Genomic DNA, 24,140 nt, shown 5'->3' with positions numbered 1-24,140 from the left:
AGCAATATTATTAATATGTGCTGTATGGAATGTGTAAATAAAGAATTTATTAGCCTAGAGAGAAAGCCTCTACAATATATTTTTTATATTGCTATGAATATCAAACACCTTTACCAATGCAATCATGACATGTAATTAATTAATTAATTAAATTATAGTTAACTTGAATAATTATGTTAATCGCCAAACAATAATTAACAACATCAGAAAGTCACGATATTTGAATCCGATAATAACAAATGACACATATGTTAGATTAATATCCTCAAGAAGATGAAAATGAGACTCTAAAATTCATGAGGCTTGTATCGGGTGCGGAGAAGCGATCTTGAGGGACGAAGACTATCCGAAAGGCGAGTTACGTGAGGTTGCGGTCGCCTGATAACCGCCCGATGATATCGGCCAATTAATTATGTATACAAAGCGCGTCGAGCCCGAAACGCTTTTAAAACCCATCATCAACAAACGTATATATGTACAACAGCGTGCGATGAATAGGACGGTTAAATCAACGGGCAATGTGTGGGCCAACGACCAGCCGCTTCCCGCGAGATAAGAGTACACGTTGCAAGATAAACCCCGCGACGGATTCATCCTGCCCAAGACGTGTGGGTGCTGCGCCGGAAGTGGATATGCCCTCCTGTTCCTCTTCAATAGGGTGCCGCGACAATCGGCACTGACTCTCGCGAAATAGCAAAACCTAAATTTAACCCTTTTATCTATATTTTTCAATGGTAAAACGGAATCAAAAAGCGCTTCCTGCAAGATTAATTTCCCATCACGTCTATTTTTATAACTTATTTAGAGATTAATCTAGTGTTTTATTTTATCTCTCTCTTATATTTTTTACTTATTTTTAATCTATTTTATTAATTTAATGAAATTTATTATTATATTATTATTAATTTAATATAAAAAAGCAAAATATATATAAAATTCTTAATTAAAAAAAATAAATTATAATATAAATTTCTTTATTCTTTTCTATCACTTTCAATAATTATTTTTATTCTAGACTTTATATTAAAGTTAGATAAAAATTTCAAAATAGTTTAAAATTAACAATTTTTTTAATATTAACATAATGAAACAGATTCTTTCATCAATTGCAATTTCCAATTTTGAAGCAAATGTCTATTATTGCATATTATGCATAATTTATGTATAATATAATGAATGTCTCTCTATTTGCGAAATATAATTCCGTGCGGCTGTTCGAGATAGCTAAATCGTAAAATGTCAAATGACATACCATTAAAATGCCGCTCGATAAAAGGAAAAGAGGAGGAGATAATGAATAGGTCAGACGAACAGCAACCGCCTTCACGAACAATGACGAATAGCGCGGTAAAAAAAAGGCACCGCCTTATGAGTGTATTAATTAAAGCAGGCGGATAAAAACATTGATACACACAGAAATATCAAAGTGATTCACAAGTAGGCAGGCGCGACACACCGGAAGTTACTGATTGTTCTGAAGGGTGGTGAACTTCTGTTAAGGGTCAATCGCCTTTTTGCCAATTAAATGTGGCCGACCCTGAACGAATTTCAATGGTGATGGAAAAATTAGCGGATGTAAATTTCAGATTACTCAAGTTAATTGAGAGAGAGAGAGAGAGAGAGAGAGAGAGAGATCATCTGTATCTCTCTCGAGAGTTATGCATATTAAATAAAGTTAATAAAATGATTAAGATATTATTAGATAATCCATTCTTTTGTTTCCTTACTTGATATTGCATATTTAATTGCGATAACTAATAAATATAATAAATAATTATTTTTTATAATTTTTATTGTATATTTAATATATTAAATATTGTGTAACGGCAATAAACGATAACGCTTCCGAAATAGTTTCTCTAAGCATGAAAAACTCACACGATTTGTGATCACCTATAAATTCGAATTATCTATTTGTAAACATCATAATACAATTACAATAAAACTAGATAAATAAGTAGATAATTAAACAATATTTTGTTTGATAAATCGCGAAGCGAATCATAAATGATAATTTCATTCCGATAGCTTTACAATGAAACTGATACAATCGTTTAATCCGTACATATGTGAAATGTAATATTTGCCATCAATGCTTTACAACTCTAATGCTATCATTAATTATGAATATATACATTAATATATGTTACACGCTATGTAGTACATGAAGACATTAATTTGATTTAATGAACGAAATTATCGAAATGCAATCTGTTTCCCGGAAAATATAACGCTGCTCGTGAAAAAAGGTAATTTAGCAATAAATCGAGAATTACGAGGTCATAAACGTCCCAAACGATGGATTCTAGTTGTAAATTTTAAATCATGGAACGAAAAAAAAGAATAGATAATTAAAAGAATAGATTATAATTTCGCAAACATTTTGCGTCAATGACAATTTTTCGGTAAAGCAAAATATATTAATTTGAAATCAAAGAAATTTCTTAAATAAAGGTATTCTTGTTTTTATAATTCATATCCATAAGCCAATGCAACATTTTATTTTATTTTGATCAATCTAAAATTTAATTTTCCTTTAAAAAAGTTGCGCACAATTCTTTTTTTCTTATACGTTGAATAAAATTCTAATTATTTAATCAGTAATTTAATCAATATTTAATTAATTTTTCCACTATTCTTATATTAAAAATATCTCGCGCGTTATACATATATAAAATATAAACTTTATAAATTTTTAATGAGATGATACATATGTTTTATTAAACTAAATAAAATTATAAAAATTTTATAAGTTTGTAATAATATTATAAACTTTATAATAATATAAACTTTATGAATTTTTATAATTTTATTTAGTTTAATAAGACATATGTATTATTTAATATTATGTATTATACGTAATATGTACTATAATGTTTGAATAAGAGATATCGATATCGATTCTATTTCTAAAGAAATTTTATTGAAAATTATTATTTTTTTCTTCTTGTTACTTTTAATAAAATGCTTTATTAAATAATTTCTCTGTTTCAAATAAGCTTTGTTTAGGCTTTAGAAATCCTACTTAAGTACTTGCATGAAATAAAGCAGATAAAATTTTATTTTTAGTGATTTTAATTGCATAAAATCGTGAAAAATTCATCTATTTAAATGTAACTCAAAATAACTATTTTTTTTTAAGAAAATATTTTCCATAAATTAATCAAGAAACTTTGTTTACTTAATAATAAAATTATTCGTCAGTATTTTCAAATGTAATTACAAATGAATAATTTCCAATAACATTTCTTTCAAAATTTTTCTCTAAATGAAAGAAAAAAAAATTTCTATTCGATAGATTTACTCACCGATCGCTGCACTGCTGTCGAAGCACCGTGGATCGTCCCATCAAAGTACCTTGATGCAAACACGTTGTCCTTTTTCTTGTGGGCGACGCAGTTGATTATATTCTTCAATCACCACGAGAAGAATTATTTCGCGAAACGCGAGACTCTCTTCACGCGACACTCGCGGTCATTTCCGCCATAACGCGCGATTTATCGTCGGCGGAAAGCGCGGGAATCACAGCGATGACTATTTCCGCCGCGATCCGAATTTCGCGACGCGAACATGGCGGTCTTCATGTATCGCATTTCTAACGATAAAACGATAGTTCATCGACACTGCTGTTTTTCGCGTTATTAATTCTTCGACGATAAAGATTCGCACTCGCGAGACACGACGACGAAAATACTTCGCGAAACGAACGCGTCGAGAAACTCTCGTAGCGCACTTCGAACACTTGATCGCGATCGTGACCGAACACGATCAATCATCGATACTTTCTCTCGCCACCCGCGAAATCGTTCGACGACCACGCACGGTATCACACGGAGAGAGTCGCAACGAGAACCCGCGGAAAACGCGGAATTCGACGCAACTGCGCCGGCTGCAAATCCAAATGCGACGCGGCGCGCCGGCTACGGACTAGCGGGGCGCATGCGCGCAGCGCGGCCGCGACCATCGCGCCGACGGCGACTTGCGTATTACGTCATCATGGCCGCTTGGCGCGAATCCGGGTTCACTGCCCGGAATTCTGAAAAAGAGAATAAAAAGGATCATTTTTTAATAATAATAGGATAATAATTTTTAATAGTAATTTTATAATTTTATAATAATTTTAATAATAAAAAAGGATAATAATAAAAAAGAAAAATAATTTTTAATAATAATTTTTCAATAAAGATAGTACATGTAAGACACATATGAAGTGATATATTCTTGCATAACGTAATAATAATACTTATTAAGTAAAGTATTTAGTAACTTTTACTGAATAATTTTTATCGAGTTTATTCCCACACAGCACATGATATTATTCGAATATTCTATACTCATACTGTAAATATACGTTACAGATGTAATATACTAAGAATAATCCCATAACATCTCTTGTTGTATATTATTTTTCATATATTCTCAGAATATACTTTGAATATCTCGTATTAGTATATTCTTTCTCGTATATTTTCAGGATACTCTATGGCTGGTATTCATAGTCCGTTCTTATATTTAAGATCGTCTTAAGTTCATCTTTAGATATTGTATGTATCATTTTATTGGCTATGGATTATCTGAAGATGAACTAAAGACGATCTTAAATATAAGACCGGACTATGAATACCGGCCTATAATATTGCATGTGTTTCTTCATTTTGCCGCTACGCGCGCCACCAAACTCGTACTTAATTTTTGGTGAAATGGACATAAAGGACTGGTACTAACATGAATTCCAAAGTTTCTTCTTTTTAGTCAGTTTAATTTATAATAAACTGACTTAATTTAAAGTAATTTGTCTAATAATCTGGATTCCTTGTTGGAATTCAGAATATTAAACAGATTATTTGAAATTAAAATGAGAAGTAATCCATTTACTGCATTTATTAAGGTATTTCATCTATTACCGAGTGTACTTACATAATTGTACATAGATTATCGAGATCAATATTTCAATAAGAATCATTTAATAAACACCAATAGGTGTTTTTCAAACGTTTTATATTCATCTATTAGAAATAACATTTTTGTCTGAAGTTTTGTTTATAAAGTAAATAATTTCACATTTTTATTTATTTTTTACATCACGAAGAATCTATTTTTTATTCTACATATAGTCCAACTGTCTTCTATATTCATATATAATTTATTAATGTAAAAATATGCTTAAAATATTCTAAAAATATACTCATAATATACCAAGAAATATTCTGAGTATATACCCATACAGCACTGAAAGATTGCAAAAACGTTGCATAGACCTAACATTGAAACATTGTAATATTGCATAGAAGTTGCGAAATGTTTCTGCAACATTACTGCAAGCTTGCAGCAACGTTGAAATGTCCGCCCTCAGAAATATTACAATGTAAGATTGTAGTAATGTTACGGTGCAACGTATTTGCAATATTAAAACGCGTTTTGCTATTGCAAATGCAGACCGTTTTAAATTTAATAAATAAACTTTGAAAATATAAAGAAATGTTTAAGAAAGATAGGAAAAAAAACATTTACCGCCTTTGAAAAAAAATATCTATTAGTGTTTTTTATCAAATGTGTCTTATTAAATATTTATCTCAATAATATACATACAATTATTTTACATACACTCGGTACCAGAATATTTTAATACGTGCAATAAATGAATTATTTCCCATTTACCGATTCAATGAAGAAAAATCTGTTTAATATTCTGAATCCCAACGAGGGATCTAGATTATTAAACAAATTATTTGTTTAATAATCTAGATCCCTTATTAGGATTCAGAATATTAAATAAATCAAGTCAGTTTATCAGAAATTTAACTGACACAAGACAAAAAATATAATTACTACATTAGTCCTTTGTAGGCCTTATATCCACTTTAGATGAAAATTCGAATACGAGTTAGTTAAGTTTGATGTCGCCACATAGCGGCAAGTAAAGAAACACATGTTATATATTTTCGCTATGTTAAAATGTTGCTGCAACATTGCCAAAGTAATATTACAAAATAATGTCTCTGCAATATTTCTGCAGCATTACACTGCTATGTGCAATGTTGTAACATTGCAGCAATGTTGATGCAAGCTTCTGTGCTGTATGGGTACTGAGTAGGTTTCTAAGGCAGACATAGGAACATCCTCCGTACATTCTCAAAATATCATAGTATGTATATCGAATATTAGTGGGATATACACAATCTACGTTTGCGATATACTGAGTACATACTCAGGATCTACCTGTGCTGTATGGGTTAATGCATTAGACATCTACAAGATATCTTACGATACCTTTAGGACAAAGATATTTTCGGGATATCCTTTGAATGTCTTCTAGATATGCATGCTGTGGGAATACGTCTCTGAAATTATTCTCGTTACAGCAATTAACAACGCCATCATGATTTGCGATACGTGAATGATTGGCGATTTAGAAATATTGATTTTGAAGTCTTAAAAACGCTTGTGATAGGCAATATAACGAAAGCAGCTAGTGTATCGAGTTTATATTTAGCGTGCAAGATGTTTAAGCGAATATTAATTGAAAAACTACTCACATTAAACAGTGTCAAGATGAAATGCTCGCAAGTCGACCGTTGGACATACACTGTTGAGAATTTGAAGGCGATGACGTCGATAAGGCAGAGTTCTGCTTTATCGACCAGCCAGGGATAACGCGCGACGTGAATATGAACGCAGATTCAAATCTTGCGGAATCTGAATTGCGAAGATTTCTGCATCAAAAGACCTTTCGCTCTCTACTTGAATAAAGATCGTTGAGTGAAATGTGGAGGAATGCATTTGAGGATCGCAGGATAATAAACAGAGTAACAGCAGCTGTATATTCGATGCTCAATGTGATGTTTGAAAATAAAGGTCCATATTCTGAATCCTCTTTTATCGATAAAAGTGCCTCTAAAAGTGGCTTACAGCCAATCAGCAGGCTTATAAGCCACTTTGAAAGGCACTTTTATCAATAAAAGAGGATTCAGAATATGAACCAAAGTGTCCTCTGAAAAGCATAGATGCAATAAATGCAGATAGCGCACTCGCTATTTTAATCGCGAGAGACCTCTGTTGTAGATATTGGAAAAAGAACTTATCTTTTATCTCTCTTACGCTGGAGAGAGAAGAACTATCTTGTTGGTTGAGAGAAACGTCCTTTCTCTCTTTAAACACACTTATTCAAGACGCGACACTTATTCAAGACGCGCAGTCTACATTTATATTACGTTTAGGATAAGAGGAATTTCCGGAGGACGAGAAGATGTTAACGAGAAGAGCGTATGAATTGAATTAAACGAGCCTCGTAGCTTGGTAAGCAGCACATTGTTGACATTGTTGAGCAAAAAATGGTTCTGTTTTTACCGCGCATTCCTTTCGTTACTTGACATTGATCGACGTAACACGCGGAGAAATATTTCGGCACGTCAATGTTAACATAATTAGACGACATTTATCGTGAGGTATATAATTATATCATATAAGATATATATATGTACTTTTCAATCTATCATATACGTATATTGTGAGCATGAAGAAATATTTAAAACATCTTCGAGAAAATAATTAGAAATTATTTTCTATACATTTGGAAATTATTGCCATTTAATATTTATTTATTAATTAAAAATTTAAATTATAAATAATTAATTATTAATATAAGTGATAATTAATATTTAATGTTTATTTATTAGTAAATATTAATTAAATATAAATTAAAGATAAATAAATATTATTTAAATATAAATTATTAATATAATTAATAATTTATATTTAATGTTTATTTATTAATAAATAAATATTAAAAAATATTAATAAGTATTGAAAATTAAATATTAAAAGTATTACATATTAAATATTAAATATTTATATATAATACAATTATTAATTATTAATATTTATTTATTAATTTATTAATTGTTGTTTAAAAGATATTTACATTTAATCTTTCGACAAAGAAACATCTAGAATTAATTAATCAATTACATTCTATATCCCACTTTATTCATAAACCGTTCTTATATTTAAAATCATTTTGAGTCTCAGGCCGTAGGGTTTGAATCGTCTTAAGATTTCGTTTAACCAATGAAATGGTCATACCACACTTTCAAATCTTACTTAAGATGATTTTAAATATAAAAATGGATCAGGAATACCAGTCTATATTTGATTAAAGATTACGAAGATTGGAAATTATGTATATCCTCCCTCGCAATTCCTTATCAGACTATGATTAATTTAAGTAAAGAGAAATCTAAAAGAGACGATCAACCCCATCGGCGATTGTTTGCTTTAATTGAGTATTTTATTTTAATTTTTATTTTAATTTATACAAAAAAAGAGGAGAATACGCGAGGAAAAGATGGATAAACGTAAAACATTAGCTGGAAAATACTATCGACCGTTCTATTCTCTAACGTCTTATCGGATGGTCGTTAACCTGAGCTCACTCGCCGTTTCTTTTCTTCTACTTTTCTTCTTCCCTACGCGATTCCTTTCCGCAATCGTCGAGATCGTCCAATTGATAGTTCCTTAGAGCAGGTATTCTTCGACGATGATAACAAACCGAGAGTGAGAAGTTACATCATGAGAATTACTGTAGTCGCGTGAAAATAGAATTTGCTAAAATTTTTTTTTCGCACAACACATACATATGCATATACGTAGGATTTTTTTCTTAATTATATGCATTTTTTTAAGATTACACTAATTTCTTTTTGTTAGATTAAGGTTTAATTTACGATTAGCAAATTTTTTGTCAATGTATATGTGAGAAAATAATTAATTAATGCAACGAAAGTGTGATAAAGGCTATTTTCCAATATTGTTAATACTGAAAATCCATAAAAAAAATTATATTACGTATATCATAGATGTTCTTGTAAATGTATTCATAAATGTTTCTTCCTAAATAATATTATTTATATATTATATTTTATATATAATTAAATGTATTGTTTTGTTTTACTTATTTCAAAATATTGTAGTTTTTATATTATTTTATTTATTTTATTATATTTATCTTTTTTCTTCTGACAATAAAGATAAATAGAATCTTTTGTAATAGGAGAATAGATAGGAGAATTCTCGTACGATAACAGAGTATCAGTTATATGTACACAAAGTTATTTAATTTAAAAAAATGCAGAGCACGTGTGAGAACGTGATGGCAGTAATCGCATGTGTAATACGTGACAACAAGGACAATTTCACCTAAAATGAGGTGAAGATATGCGACAGATGTGCAAAAACGTGTTTAACTATGCTCAAATTTAAAAGCAAACTTGAAAGAAAGTAAATTCTGGTAGAGAGTTTATTTAAAATGTATAGGTTGTGTATAATTTATTTCTGTGTGTTCGCTTTCTAAAGATTAACATTTCTCTCTAAAAATTTAATTGCTATTATGTACTCAGAATATGTCATAAAAATACATTAAAATTAATTTGATCACTCACAATATGTTTCAAAATTTCGAATTTTAAATATAACGATTAATAAATTACCCAGGTAGCACATATTCGTTTCAAAAACGTTTTACAAATGTTTCTTTGAATCATTTCATAACCGACTTTTGAAAACGTTTCTGATTGGTTAAAATGTTCACTTGAAGGACGTTAAGAGATACGTTCCTTTTCTGATAAAAAAATGTTTAAAATGTTTAAAACTTTTTTGTAGGAGTCGCCAAAATTCCTTTTATAGGCTTGTATTTTAAGCTAAAAGGAAGCTTTTTACAAAATTTCATTCAAATCGGAGGTAATCGGTTTTCGGAAGTTTGTCCAAAATTAGTTTTTATTTTGTCTATAGAAACGTGAAAAATACGTTTCCTTAATTATGGTTTTAAAAACGTTTCTATATAATATATAATTATTAATGCTTTACAGTTAAAAAACATTAGATACGTTTAAGAAACATATATAAAACGAATGTGTGCTACCTGAGACGTTTCCTTAACTATGGTTTTAAAAGCGTTCCTATAAAAACGTTTCTTATTAATGCGTTCCCAGGACATCCATTAAAGGTTTTTGTTCCGTGTGGGAATTATTTAATATAAGATGAATAAAAAGAAATATAATAATAATCATCTTAATTGATATAAATAATGCTTTTCGTTTATACTTCATATTGATAAGAAATTATGTATCTTTATTAAAGAAAGAAAGAGAAAGAGAGAGAATTATTTTCATTATATCTTATTATATCTTCTTATATCTTAATCATTCAAAATTTTGTTTATTAATGCATTATTACTTCTTTTAATGCAACACACTCACAAACGCATTTTTCATAAACATTTATATTATTAAAAATGTTAAATATGTGAACAAAAAATTAATATATAAAATTTGTAGAACTTTTAATTTATAAACATAAATATATAAATTTATTTTAATAATTTATTAATTTATAATTTATAATTTATTTAAATTTTATGATATATATTTATATAGTAAATATTTGAAATATATAGATATTTGGAAATATATAGAGATTTATAATTGAAAGGACGCGACAACTATGATCTCAATTCTTATTCTTTCTAAAATATTTTCATGAATATAGCATTCTGAATTTTTAATTTCGTTAAATAATCTTATTTATTTTTACTCAGACTTCTTGACAATAAAAACGTCGATGGCGAGAACGAGAATACGAGGAAGCGAAGAGAGGAGCGCGAGATTTTCGAGTCGGCTTCCTGCGGGCCTCAGCTCTGCTCGTCGCCGCCGAAGCGAAGTAGTCACGCTCGGCGAGCCCGAGGCTCAGGCTCGAGTGTTGCACATCGAGAGTTCACAGTCTCCGGGTTAACGCGCGGATTTGAACACTTGGTGCTTCTCACTGTGACTTAAGGAGGAAAAAGAAAGAAAATTTAATGTACAATCGAAATTAATGACGATTTACGCAAGTGCAGCTAATTTCGAATTGGCGAAGTAATTGTTTGTTTCCGTCTTTTATAATTCTAACTTTTGTAATAATTACATTAATGTAACATAGATTTGCTTTTCTCTATGTTAGTCTCCATTTATATTAATAAGATAATGCAGTTCTAACTGTATAAACGAGAGGAAAGAATTGTATTCAACGGAGTTTGAAGGATATTAATGCGAATTAATAGAAGAAAAATTTTCGATTCGATAAGCTAAGTATCAGAATCCAGTGAAGAAATACGAAACACGGTGTAGAAAGGGAAGAAAGAAAAAAACAAAAAGACGTATTTAAAAGGAAAATTAAGTGTGAAATTACAAGGAACGAAAAAAAGGCAGCGTGATATAAAGACGAAGAGAAAGGAATTCGAGTGATATCATTCACGAGAGAAAAAGATTCTTTTCACTTTAAATGTATAATTAGAATTGCTCGGATACACGTTGAGAGATGGCTGGAGCTGCTCCGCTTTTCGGTAATTTTTCGTCAGATGCTGTGTCAGGACTCACGATGGAGCGCGGCGATCGCTGCAAGGTTAGTTACTCCCTCCAATAATATATCTCCAATAATATTACGATTTATTAATTGCGAGATCAACAATATAGTTAATTAAAAGTTTATCAGTGAAAAATTCACAGTTGATAAACCGACAGATGTATAACATGTGTTAATTAACTACAATACATTCTTGATATCTTATATACACATGGGAAACATTTTTGTTTATTTTTGCAGCAATTGCCTTTAATAAAGTGCGGTTTAATTAGCAAAATGTAATGTTTATCTATCTAATTAACGATGGGTCTTTTCATCATAATCTTGTTGATCTCGTTATCAAAGGAGTAACGATAAATTTGACGACTCTTAAATTACGATCTTAAAAAATATTATTAAGTTTATGTAAAAAGGTTCATTATATCGAAAAAGTAATAAACCGATGTTAAAAATTTTTTTAAAAAACAATTCAAAATATTTTTAATAGACATAAAAACTTTTCGACATTTATTATCTTTTCAATCACAAGTAATTATCAAAACGTCCCATTTATAATTATTAAGGATATTTCGATAATTAATTATCTACGTTCTCTCTAAAAGAAATTTTTTGTTAAGTATATTTTCGTGCTCGTATCGGCCCGTATATTACTTTTGTTCTTTTTCAAACACTATTATTTCTCCATATTAAAATAATGATTGTATGAATTATCTGTTTATGCAAAGCTTTGGACATTACGACCATTAATCGTAGGTTGTCCTATGTTTTGCGGCACCTCTCGTTTTGACAATTAAAATCTGTCTCCTCAATGCTGGTGAACAATAAATTCGCAACAATTTGTCGGCAATCCGTTCTGAAATTTTGGCTGAAAAGCCGTAATTCCGGCGACCGAACGATACTTCATTTTCCAGACGCCGTCCAATGTAATTTCCTGCATGCCTTAAGCGCGGAATATCGAACAATATGTCTATCGATTTTAACGGTATATTTATGCATTTAAAATATCTGTTCTTTTAAAAGCAATTTATCTTCGTAAAATTTAATAGACTAAAATGATAAAAAATATCTCACGAAATTTTCATTCCATTTTTGCTTTGCTTTTTTCAATTTTTATTTCCATGTGCGATATTTAGGAAATTAAGAGAACTGCATAAGGTAATCTGACCTATCCTGCAGCGATAGAATATTAGCATCGTTATATCATTACTGCTCCATTTTCATCTCTCGTAATTGCGCCTCTTACACTTCACCGCGCTCGAGATATGAATATATCGGTCTTAATAAATTCAACCACGCGGCGGGTGTTACGAAAATGCGCACGCGAGAGCGTCCGTTAGGATCATCTATTTTAAAGTCTTATGGCTTTCGCGGATCAATTATCTCGAATATGAAATTGAGTCTATGAATTATCTATGCTAGCGCAAATCGAGAGAAATCGAAAGAAAAAGTGAGGCCACGATTAGAAATTTTATTGACAGCTAACGTAAGAATAGACAATTAAATTCTGAGAGAATCGACAGCAGGATTTATTAATTCATTACAAATTATCATTAGAAATTATTTAATGTCTTTTATACCATCAAAATTTAAATTGTTACAATAGAAATATTCTAATTATTCTATTATATTGTATCTATGCTTTTTTGCATCCTATTAATTATTATTAATTACACGGTAGCAATAATTAGGAATCATTAATAAGGAATCATAAATCATTTTGATACTTTCCTTTTTTGTCAGAAGTGATGATTGTTTCGCATATCGCGTCTTTTGATTAAGATAACTAATCATAAATGAAACGATTGAAATAAATTTTCTTGAAAAAAATCTCTCGCATGACAAAATTTCGAAGTAACAAAAGATGGCAAAATTGTGGTGACTATATATTATGACTGGGTGTTAAAGTTCAGAGCTGAACAATGGTGTCTATTCGAGGAATTAGGGACACCAGTGCCGTAGTGGATCTGTACATGCGACACGAGGAAACGATTTGATGCTTTGGGAAGGGAAGTCTGCTCTCGTAGGAGGGCACGGTGCCAGGAAGCCGATATTGCTGCGAACGAGAGTCCGCGGAATGTGTGTGTATGTGGGGTGCGACAGGCTCATTGCCCGACAGTTAGCTTTCGTCGAAAGGTCATGCGAAACCAATCACTCGACCAGACAGATTCTTTCATTGAAAAAAAGACAAACAATTGGAAAAAGTGGAATTTAAAGTCGACTCTTTAAAAATTAATCAATAAAAAACATTATTACGCTTATTTACCTCCAACATTAGGATATTTAAAATAAGAATTTTTAAATCACATGACGAATACACACACACATTGAAATCTTTGAAAAATTTTAAGTCAGTCTTTCGTTAAAGCAAAAAATGAATTAAAATTGTTTTAACTTTTTCTTTTTTCTATATTTCTAGATCTAAGACATTTTATGTATAAATAATTTAATTAATATAAGCATTATATATAAGATATATTATTCTAAATTTAATATATAATAAAAAAAGAATTTACAGTTGCCTAGTCTGAATTTTATATTTTCGAAAATTTAAAATTGTAAATTACATATTTAAATTTTTCGATAATGTTTAATTTTTAAAATTCCTTTTTGTTTTCTTAATAATCAAATGAATGATTTTAACTTGTTATTTTTGCAATATGCAATTACTTACTTTACAAATTTTACAGACCATAATTTTTTGAAAAAATTGTAGCAAAAAATGTAAAATGATTTTTCAAGGGTAAATTATTATCGAGATACACTGCGAAACTCATGATTCGCCGTCGAAGAGCACTTCTTAGAACCTCTTCACATGAAAGAATAAATGCCAGAAGACCGGTCTTCTTCTCTTCGTGGGTGTGGAATAAGATTAAGAAAAAAAATAAGCAGTCACAGAATCGCTCACAAACAACTTTTATTCAATGAGACATACCTTTGAACAGAAAATAGAAATAATTGCTAAGCAAATTGCACATCTTATTGTCCTTAACAGATATATCTTAACATTTTTATCTCAAGGAATCTTGGAAAAAAAAGAAAAATGTGACGTAAAACACAAAGTTAACAATCAAAGAAACTTAGCATATTTTTAGATTATACTTTATATCATAGATAGATGATTAAAACAATAATTTATTCTAGAAATCAATAATATATAAGATATATAAACGTTCATTAAATTAAATTTTAATTTTTAATTAATCTTAATTTATAAAATTTTCCTTATTTGAAAACAAATATTATTTAATCAGCATATCAGGCACAGACGAACAATTTTGATTATTTCAATTTCTGTCAATATAACAAATATAATTGAGTAATTATAAGATCAGAATCCTCACCTTCTTGCGATTCGCGATAATAATGTCATAATAAGACCATTACTATGTTTATTTAATAATGCTGGATTTTCTGTCTCATCGGAGAGATAGATATTATCTGGAGACGGTGCAAAAATGTGGTAATTACAAATTTCTTATCAGATGAACGATTTTTGCTGATTCTGTATCGGATATTCGCTATTTGTATCAGTCGACTACAGTTAGCTGTCGCGATTAGTCGATTTGGTCGTATCATAAACGTAAGTGCATATATCGATTACTATTAATATAGTTTATATATATATTATTATATAATATATATAAAATACATGTTAAGTGTAATATATGTGCACGCGTTGCAAGTACCTTAAGATTCACGAAAAGACAGTATTCTATTTTCGAAGAGAATTGTGTGATTCTTATATGTATAGTTGCAAGTCATAACCATTCGTAATGAAGAAAGGGGGTCACAAGCGTCACTCGTCGTGACTATTCGTCATATCATAGAGAAATAGGCAATAAGAGATAACTGACAGTTATATGACGTTTGACATGGCGTAAGGTTAAACGATAAGCATAAGGGTTATTTTCCGTGTTAAAAAAGAATCAGTGTTATACATATATCATGTGAGGTCGAGCTTTGTTGTATGCAGGCTTTGGAAATTGTTATTTTCATTTATCATAGAGAAAATGATGCAATTCTGGAAATAGCCGACTAATCACGAGAATATTGACCACGGTCTTACATACAGGTCTGGAAACTCAGGCCTTTTTTAGTGGTGGGGGAGGTCTCACTTAGTGTGTCCGTTTTTCGACTAGAAGTCGCAATACGAGCGAGAGAGACAGAGATAGACGGCAGTAGTCGTTCTCTCTCTAACATACGTCTAAATGCGACTTCTAGATCGCAGCGAACCTAGCAGGCAAACTGTGAACTCCCGAAAAACGGACACACTAAGTGAGACCTCCCCCACCACCGGAGTTTCCAGACCTGTATGTAAGACCGTGATATTGACACATATTTATTGATTAATATTATAACTTGTATAACAAAAGACTTTCAATGATATTTTAATTATTGTGAACTAATTGAGTTCTTTGTATTCTGGAGAGGTTTATTAAATTATATATTAAATTCTTCTTCATTATATCATAGCTATATAATTAATTACATATAATTATCATTAAATTTTCACATCAAATATCAATTCCAGAACATGTAATTTTATGGTTTTGTAAATAAACAAAAATTACGATAAATTACCTTATTTGCAAAATATACAGTGTCATATTCGGATCGCTCGATCGCTTAAAGAAGTATAACTTGAAAAATCTACCAAAATTCTTCCTTTACCAAACACATTGTGTGTTTAATCATAATAAAATTACTCAAAATCTTCGGATATAAACTATCGAATAAAATTTAAAGAAATAGTTTAATAATATTTATAAAATAATACCGTTTTTCGATTCTTAAAGAAAACAGATTTCTTCAAATAAGAGTTTTTTCCCTAAAATATAGTTCCACGAAATTATATCATTTTTTTACCATCGATTTATTTATAATCTTGAGATTGTAAATCTTAAGATCTCTCAATTATATGAATGCGGGTGTTAATTTAGGAGGGTCGCAGAAGTATGTGGCATTTGATCTTTCTGTTAATCGGCTCTGCAATGGCCGGCGAGTCCGGGCCGGAGTCACCAACGGATTTTTTCGATGCAACGATCAAGATCGAAGCACCGTTGCCTTATGAGGAGGAATTTCCAATTCCGCTTCCTGGTCTGCTGTATCCTAGAGAAAGTGAATCTCGCGAGGTAAATCTTGATGACATTACATTGATCATTTAACGCCGCCCGAATCTGCGAGTTTGAGATAATCAATCCACGATTTTACATTTCTACAAATCTAATTTATAACAGGAAGATAACTTAATATTTATCATAAAAGACTTTAATATATTTGTGATCTTAAATTCAATTTATTTCGCTTATTAAATCTATGATAATTCCAAATTATTTTTTTTATTTTTTATTAAGAAAAATATTAAGATAATAAAAAATTAATAAATATTTATAAATTAAAAATTAATAAATTGTCTTGTATTAGTGTATTGTATTTTTATATTGTTTTTATTATAATTTTCTACATTTAATAAAAGTTTTATATGAGAATGCAACGAAAAAAACATTGCATTTTCTTCATTCCTTTTCTTTGGCAGGTAAGATCGCTTGATGGATTATGGGATTTCGCCGTGTCTGAAGGAGATGCGCTAAGGGGTTACAGAGAAGGATGGTACGCCTTGGATCTATCGAAGGTATTGTAATCTTATGTGAAATAATAATCAACAATAACAAATATACAAAAATTAGAATTAACTTAAATTTAAAAAAATACAAATAAATTTTTATAAATGTTAGAAATTCAGGTTTTTTATTATGTCTCAAGTCATATGTCAAATTTGTCAAAAAATTTGTAATTGAAAAAAGCATGATCAAACCGTAATTAAAAAATTAATACAATTGAAAAAAGAAGAGCAATATCCAAATAATTTATTGGAATTATAGTAGAATCCTATATAAAATTTAGATTTAGATTTATTTATACTTCTTTATGGATTTATGATTCAGTGTGACTTCTTGAAACAATAAACGTAATGCTGAATTGTATTCTATATTTGCCCGATTTTTTTCGCATTTCAAGTCACGTATCTTTTATAATCTCGCATAATTGCACGTTGTCTGTCATTAACTCTCATCATTAAATCTGTTCGTGCAAGATTTGACCGGCTTTGTACACAGGCTAGTGAAGTGATGAAGATGCCGGTGCCCTCATCTTACAACGATATCACAACATCACGGAATCTCAGGGATCATGTCGGTGCCGTATGGTATCAAAGGACCTTCTTCGTGCCCTCGTCCTGGCGGGATCAGCGGATTTTTGTCAGATTTGGCTCGGTCAACTATCTCGCCCAAGTGGTAAGCATCCTTTGCAGTCTTTTATCCCCAAAACGATGGAAAATACGAAAAGTCGAAAATTTTTCAGACAACATATATCTCTAAAAAACGTCTAAAAAACGATTTAAAAAGATGTTTTATCGTCCTTTAGACGTCTTTAAGATGTCTTTTGGCTTTTTGTGTTATCTAGATCGTTATTAATTTGAAAATATAGAAGATAATTAAAAAAATATGAAAAAAAGAAGCAAAAGATCTTCCAAAATCTCGGTTATATAATAACATTTATTTTTTTCGCAATTAGAAATAAGTGTATATGTGTATTATTTTAAATATATAATTAAAATAATAATTATATATATTTATTATATATATAATTATGATTTTAAAAAGTAATAATATTATATTTATTTATATACATTTATTTATAATAATTATTTTAAAAATAATAACGTTTTTTAGAGAAGATTTTATCTAATATATGAAAGCATATGTTTTTTTCAAGTATTAATGCGATTCATAGTTTTGTACGCTTGCAATTAGTGGATTAACGGCGTCTTGGTGACCAATCACGAAATGGGTCATCTGCCCTTTGAAGGGGAGCTCTCGTCGTATCTGACCTTCGGTGCCGAGAATCGTATTACCGTCGCCGTAGATAACACCCTATTACAAACCAGTGTACCCCAGGGAAAAATCGTGGAGATGGTCACTGACAATGGCACCGTACACATGCAGACGTATACCTTCGACTTCTTCAACTACGCGGGTATACATAGGTAAGATCATACAATCAAAAATCAATTTCATCTATTTTTAATTCTTTATTCGTAAACAATTCGGATGACATTTTAACGCAGTCACAATTGCGATAGTTGAAACAAGCAAAAATCTTTTTATAAATTTAATTGATATTGTTGTGTCTTTTTTTGTTTTCAATTAATATTAAATTCGTATGAACAAGTTCCTTTTAATCTATTTATTTTTCTTAAATTTGTCAATAGATAGACAGATTAAAAAGAATTGAAAAATCTCGTTTATCAAATTAAATCTCGAATCTTTGAAAGGAAGTAATTAGTTTAAAAATACAGGTCTTCTCGATCAACAATTATATCAGATAAATGAAAATACTCAGCATGTGTAATCACGTTGTTTTGCTGTTGTATTACGAGAGGTTTTTTGAGCTCTCTGACGCGTTTCACAAATAAATCTTTATCAAAGGCTTTGTGGAAAAACTAGAGAGAGCATTCGATGTGTTACGAGATAATCGAGGTCAGATTTCCGTTACTCGATAAAAAAAGGTCTCGGTCTGTAACGTTGAAAAATAGAGATGCACAATTTGATTATTTTAGTCACAGTACAATAATTTAAGACAATTGCAAAATAGTTATAGTGATTTATTTTTAATTGATATAGAAATGTGTAAAGAAAATATAGTTTTCATTTGTAAAACGATTATATATTTATAATATTTATAAAACGATTATATATTTATAATATTTATATCGAATATTTATGAAAATATTTTCAAATTTATTTATTAAGTTTAGATATTTTTAATAGCTAATTTATAATTAAAATTATAAATATTATTTCTCGTAATAATTAAATAAAACATTATAATGATTCCATTAAATCATTTTTTATCAAATAATCTAAACTTGAAATAATTTTCTTTTTCTATATATTGATGTTTCGCGCTTGAAATTCTGCGTTTACTAGATCAAAGTCAATCAGATGTTAATTATATTCAGAATAAAATAAATTTTATTCTGAAAGTATAAGTTCACACACTTTGGGACACTTTGCGAAGATCCGTTTTACTGTACACCACGCCGCGCGTTTACGTCGAGGACATCTCGGTGAGAACGAGCTTGATCGGCGAGATGGGAATTGTCAAGTATATCATACAACCAGATGGATTACGCGAGGGAGATATACCAATCTGCATGGTTTCTCTGTACGACGCCGAGCAAAATCTGGCCATCAAAGAACCCGTCGAAGGCTTGTCTGGTACCTTGAAGGTTCCGTTCGTCAAACCCTGGTGGCCCAGAGGCATGGATTCCAAACCGGGTTACCTGTACACTTTGGAGGTACTTTGATCACCTGATTATTCAAAAGCAAATATCTTAATATCTTTTTTTGTAACAAAATTAATTCCAAATTGCTTAAAAATTGCATAAAAAATGTTGATAAGAAGACTCTTTGTAAGATATTATATGATAAAATAATTTTTACTTGTTCCATGAATTATTTTAAAATACTTGTCACGTCTCTTTTCAGGTGAAGTTGTGGGTGGAAAATGACACCAAGGTGGACATCTACCGATTGCCGATCGGTATCAGGACCCTGGCGTGGACCAACACGAGCCTCCTATTAAACGATCGACCGGTGTATATGCGTGGTTTCGGCAAGCACGAGGACTCTGCTATCAGAGGACGTGGCTTTGATCTCGTCACCTCTGTCAGGGATCACGAATTGCTCCAATGGGTCGGGGCCAATGCCTACAGGACCAGCCATTATCCTTACAGTGACGAGGTTCTTGACATGGCTGACAGGTATCTAAAATTGCCTGATATCTGAGAAATTTATCATAAATTTTTAATCTCTTATTCCTCTTTTTCATAAGTCAGTTCTTTTCATACCTCTTTTCACTTTAATTTGTTCGGCTTTACTTTACTTTATTAAATTATATTCTGTGAAGATTGGGCTTTCTTGTAATCGACGAGTGTCCTTCCGTCGACACGGAAAACTTTTCGCCGTCGTTGCTCTCGCGTCACAAGGACTCGCTCTCGGAGCTCATCCGCAGAGACAAAAATCGGCCCTCCGTGATCATGTGGTCTCTAGCTAATGAGCCGAGGACTCAACTGAAGGGGGCCGACGAATACTTCAAACAGATCGCTCATCATACCAAAGCAATCGATCCCACTAGGCCGGTCACTATTGCTTTGGCTAGTGCAGTTAAGGTAATGTAAATAAAATAAATTAATGTTTGCTCTCTGACTCGGACACCTGTAATATAAAAAAAATCTTCCTCTAACATTCTCTTGACAGTTACCTAATTTTCAACGTTAAGCATTTCCAACTAAAAACACGTATAGCTAAATCAAATTAAAGTTACATAAATGCAATTTCTTGTGTGGGTGTGCTTATATAATTATTCGTTTATTATAATATCTCATTATTCTATTATTCTTTAAAAGCTTTTCTTTTGAGATTTCATTACACTTTTAATAAATTGTAATATCAATAAATAGATATTGCAAATTTTAGGAAGACGAAGCTGGTCAATTTCTCGATGTGATCAGTTTCAATCGTTATAACGCCTGGTATAGCAATCCCGGCAGAATGGACATGATCAATGACAAGGTATATGGAGAAGCCGAGGCTTGGCATAAAAAATATAATAAACCGGTACTTATATCCGAATACGGAGCTGACACCATGCCCGGTTTGCACGAGGTAAAATCCGCCTTATTATCACAAAAAAGCTATTTTACACATTTACATATTTTATACATTTCAATAAAATAAATATAAAATAAAAATATAGAAGGAAATTTTTAACATAAAAATAAAATCAGAGTCAAAAACAAAAATAAAGCAAAGCAATATTAAAAAAAATAAATCAGAAGATAGAAAATAATTGTGTATTTTGTTTTATTATTATAGCATTATTTTTCCTACATTAATTATTTGCAGCTACCGGAATATGTGTGGAGCGAGGAATATCAGAAGGAATTGCTCTCTAAACACTTCGAGGCCTTCGATCGCTTGCGACACGAAGGCTACTTCATCGGCGAATTCATCTGGAATTTTGCCGATTTCCGCACAGCACAAAGTGAGTACCGAATAAAAAATATATACATTGCTTATTAATTTAATAATATAATTTATTTTACTATAATCTTTACTAATCTATCTTATAAACTTATATTAATATTATCGTGAAGATACATCACCTTACTACGGATTATGAGAGATTGTGCGCAATTTTTTTCGCAATTTCTTATGCATAATTATAAAAAAATATATTTTTAACTAACAATTGTTTTTAATTTACAAGGGATATTATTAAAAGATTGAATGAATTTCGCTAGAATTTATAAGAATTGGCTCGTGAACAATTTTTATTAATCATATTTACATATTACAGCGTATACCAGAGTGGGTGGCAATAAAAAAGGGATTTTTACGAGGGACAGGCAACCAAAAATGGCAGCCCATCATGTTAGGAAAAGATATCACGCCCTCGCAGTTGAACTAGATGGTGTGCAGATACCGGAGGATGTCGAAGATTATTATATTTCGTCCTATTATTCTTCACACTCAGAACTTTGACTAATTAAAAAAAAAAGAAAATAAAGACACAAGATTTTGGAATGTAAAAACCGTTTCGCAGAGTCTTAATTGATTCTTGATAAAATAAGACTCTATTGTTCGTTTTATATATTGATAAGTAAACACTGCACTGATAACTTAATATATAAAATTATTCACCTAATATATAATCTATCACAAAATCTCTCATTTCACAATAAAGATATAAATATTTCATCCATTCATTTAACACTCATTTGTATGGAAGATATATAAAAAATTTGATATTATCTTCTAAGATCTAAAATTATCTATATTATCTAGAATTAAATCTTTACATGTATCTCTGTGTATTCTTATTATATACATATTTTAAATGGAAAACAGAATCATCTCTTGACGTTTTTATACAACTCACAGTATGAAAATATATTTACAAATAGACATACAATATATCTTTTTAATATAGCCCTATAGTCTCACTGATAATAATACAGCACTCAGTAATCACTCAGCATGGCTTAACAGCATCTGGTGGTTCCACAATCTTTAAACAAATATCAGCCATCTCTACAAATGAAGGTATTTTCATGGCTGATGCTATTGCCTTGGTAGGATTTAGATCATTGAGAACTGCCTTCATGATATCGCGTAAATCAGGATGTTTGAGGCATTCTTTCAGTTCCTTGCTATGCCACAATTGTTGCAGTTTTTCCACAGGCACAGTATCTTCTGTTGAAAATTGATATTTTCGTTCACTTTCATGTTCTTTGGGTTTCTCAGGTAACTTAGGAGGCTCGCAAGCTTGACTTTTATGCTCCTTGCAACATGTTACAGAGCAGCTAAGATAAAGAAAAGAATATGGCCTAATATTAGTAATAAATTTAATTAAAATTTATATACTTATATATTTATATAGTAGGAAGAAAAATAATAAAAGAAATATTTTAACCATTTATTATAACAAATTAATATAATAAATTAATATAACAAATTAACATATTTTACTGTAACTTTCCGATATTTACATTCAATAATACGATAATTTTTAACAAATGTAACATGTAAAATAATATAAACAATCCAGAGAGAATATAACCTCCTAAAGTATCTATAAATAGTTACACTTACTAGGGTGTTTTGCATATCGGACACTTGTAAGGTGCGTCTTCCTTTCCACAGATACAATACTTTTTATCTGTCATGACCGTGATAAATAGACTGTTCAATTTATAAAACGTCAGAAAAGACGCAAGCACGTGTCACAGACATATTATGTGAGCACGTGACGCACGGTCGACTCCATAATATGGATGAGTTCTGAAATCCTATTCTATGGGACAGAGTACCATTTAATTCACTAATCAGGAAAAAGAAAAATCTTCTGCTTCTTTTGTTTTGATTGGTCAATTAAAAGCACTCTTTCTTGCAAACAGAATTTCTGAACACACTCTATACACATAACGCCATCTGCAGCTCGATGAAAGAAATAAATTTAAATTTCTCGAGCTTTTGTAGTTTCAAGGAGAGAGAAAAAGAGATGTAACATACATAAAAGTTACCCTCATTTTTGTGAAGTTTTATTAATTATGATGCTTATCAACGAGAATAAACAGGAATTTCGGTGAGAAATTCGGTAGAGATTTATACTTTTATTAACGGAACTGGCCTGGATCTCTAAATGCGATCTCACGGCGCGTGATAGCGCCGTCGAATGGAAAATAGATTTAATACGATATTTAATGTAAATCATGTCTATATCTATTTGCAAAGTATGAACTTGTAAAATAAAGTAATTTTTCTTATATGTATTTTCTCTGTTTCCGACAACTTGATAAATTGTCCTGTGTAATTAAAAGTAATTTTAATGAATTTTTTAATCAACTTTATTGATATTAAATATTGAATCGTTTTAAAAAAACCAAAAGATTTCTATTTTACAAGATAAAAAAAATATTATTTTTCCAAACGTAACCTAATCCATTTTCGAGGGAAAATCCTATCTCTCTCTCAAAATGGTTACCAAATAATTTGGATTTTTATTCCAACAATCTTTTTCAATTTTATTTTCCATTCTGTATGTACCATTTATTTTTCTCTCTTTATTCCGCACAATTCTAACTCGACGTGAAGCTTCCGATGATAAAAATTTAATTCAAG

The 24,140-nt window shown here is 30.5% G+C and overlaps 3 protein-coding genes and 1 long non-coding RNA gene across 7 annotated transcripts in view; 1 reads left to right on the top strand and 3 right to left on the bottom strand.

Annotated features, from left to right (window-relative positions):
• Positions 1–3,856, bottom strand: part of Mmp2 (Matrix metalloproteinase 2) — a 171,008-nt gene extending 167,152 nt beyond the window's left edge. Inside the window, exon 1 of the mRNA XM_083077875.1 lies at positions 3,309–3,856. The gene's annotated coding sequence lies outside the window, so the exon portion shown is untranslated. The remainder of the gene's footprint in view (positions 1–3,308) is intronic.
• A 6,855-nt stretch (positions 3,857–10,711) lies between these two features.
• LOC145959224 (beta-glucuronidase) lies at positions 10,712–22,022 on the top strand. Of its 4 annotated transcripts, XM_083077866.1 has the most exons (12): positions 10,712–10,907; positions 10,993–11,433; positions 16,335–16,526; positions 16,931–17,026; positions 17,511–17,687; positions 18,207–18,439; positions 19,474–19,753; positions 19,944–20,218; positions 20,365–20,626; positions 20,934–21,122; positions 21,363–21,501; positions 21,817–22,022. In XM_083077866.1, the coding sequence occupies exons 2-12, from the start codon at positions 11,350–11,352 to the stop codon at positions 21,999–22,001; spliced, it is 2,112 nt and encodes a 703-aa protein (XP_082933992.1). In that variant the 5' UTR covers positions 10,712–10,907; positions 10,993–11,349; the 3' UTR covers positions 22,002–22,022. The 4 variants fall into 4 exon arrangements, with proteins under 4 accessions (XP_082933992.1, XP_082933993.1, XP_082933996.1 ...); XM_083077867.1 differs by lacking the exons at positions 10,712–10,907; positions 10,993–11,433 and adding an exon at positions 14,891–14,974; XM_083077870.1 differs by lacking the exons at positions 10,712–10,907; positions 10,993–11,433 and adding an exon at positions 15,077–15,271.
• Positions 13,919–15,226, bottom strand: LOC145959226 (uncharacterized). Its single transcript, XR_014434948.1, has 3 exons — positions 15,081–15,226; positions 14,736–14,994; positions 13,919–14,326 (listed from the first exon to the last, which is right to left on the bottom strand). It is a non-coding gene; the product is annotated as an uncharacterized LOC145959226 (long non-coding RNA).
• Positions 21,773–23,333, bottom strand: LOC145959225 (zinc finger HIT domain-containing protein 3). Its single transcript, XM_083077871.1, has 2 exons — positions 23,112–23,333; positions 21,773–22,822 (listed from the first exon to the last, which is right to left on the bottom strand). Exons 1-2 carry the CDS (start codon positions 23,183–23,185, stop codon positions 22,492–22,494), a joined length of 405 nt encoding a protein of 134 aa, XP_082933997.1. The 5' UTR covers positions 23,186–23,333; the 3' UTR covers positions 21,773–22,491.
• Positions 23,334–24,140: the final 807 nt, after the last annotated feature.

Source organism: Camponotus vicinus, unplaced genomic scaffold, assembly GCF_025532165.1.
Source record: "Camponotus vicinus isolate PSW18456_S1 unplaced genomic scaffold, iyCamVici1.0 SCAF_1, whole genome shotgun sequence".
In the NCBI taxonomy this organism is placed as follows: Eukaryota; Metazoa; Arthropoda; class Insecta; order Hymenoptera; family Formicidae; genus Camponotus; species Camponotus vicinus.
The sequence above is the reverse complement of the archived record's forward strand: the minus strand, read 5'-3'. Positions and strand labels throughout refer to the sequence as shown.

Excerpts from the sequence above, each read along its gene's own strand:
- LOC145959224 (XM_083077866.1), top strand. The coding sequence starts at position 11,350 with ATGGCTGGAGCTGCTCCGCTTTTCGGTAATTTTTCGTCAGATGCTGTG. Across the intron at positions 17,688-18,206 it reads TCAACTATCTCGCCCAAGTG|TGGATTAACGGCGTCTTGGT; the intron begins GTAAGCATCCTT and ends GCTTGCAATTAG. Across the intron at positions 20,627-20,933 it reads CTTTGGCTAGTGCAGTTAAG|GAAGACGAAGCTGGTCAATT; the intron begins GTAATGTAAATA and ends TGCAAATTTTAG.
- LOC145959225 (XM_083077871.1), bottom strand. The coding sequence starts at position 23,185 with ATGACAGATAAAAAGTATTGTATCTGTGGAAAGGAAGACGCACCTTAC. Across the intron at positions 22,823-23,111 it reads CCGATATGCAAAACACCCTA|CTGCTCTGTAACATGTTGCA; the intron begins GTAAGTGTAACT and ends TCTTTATCTTAG.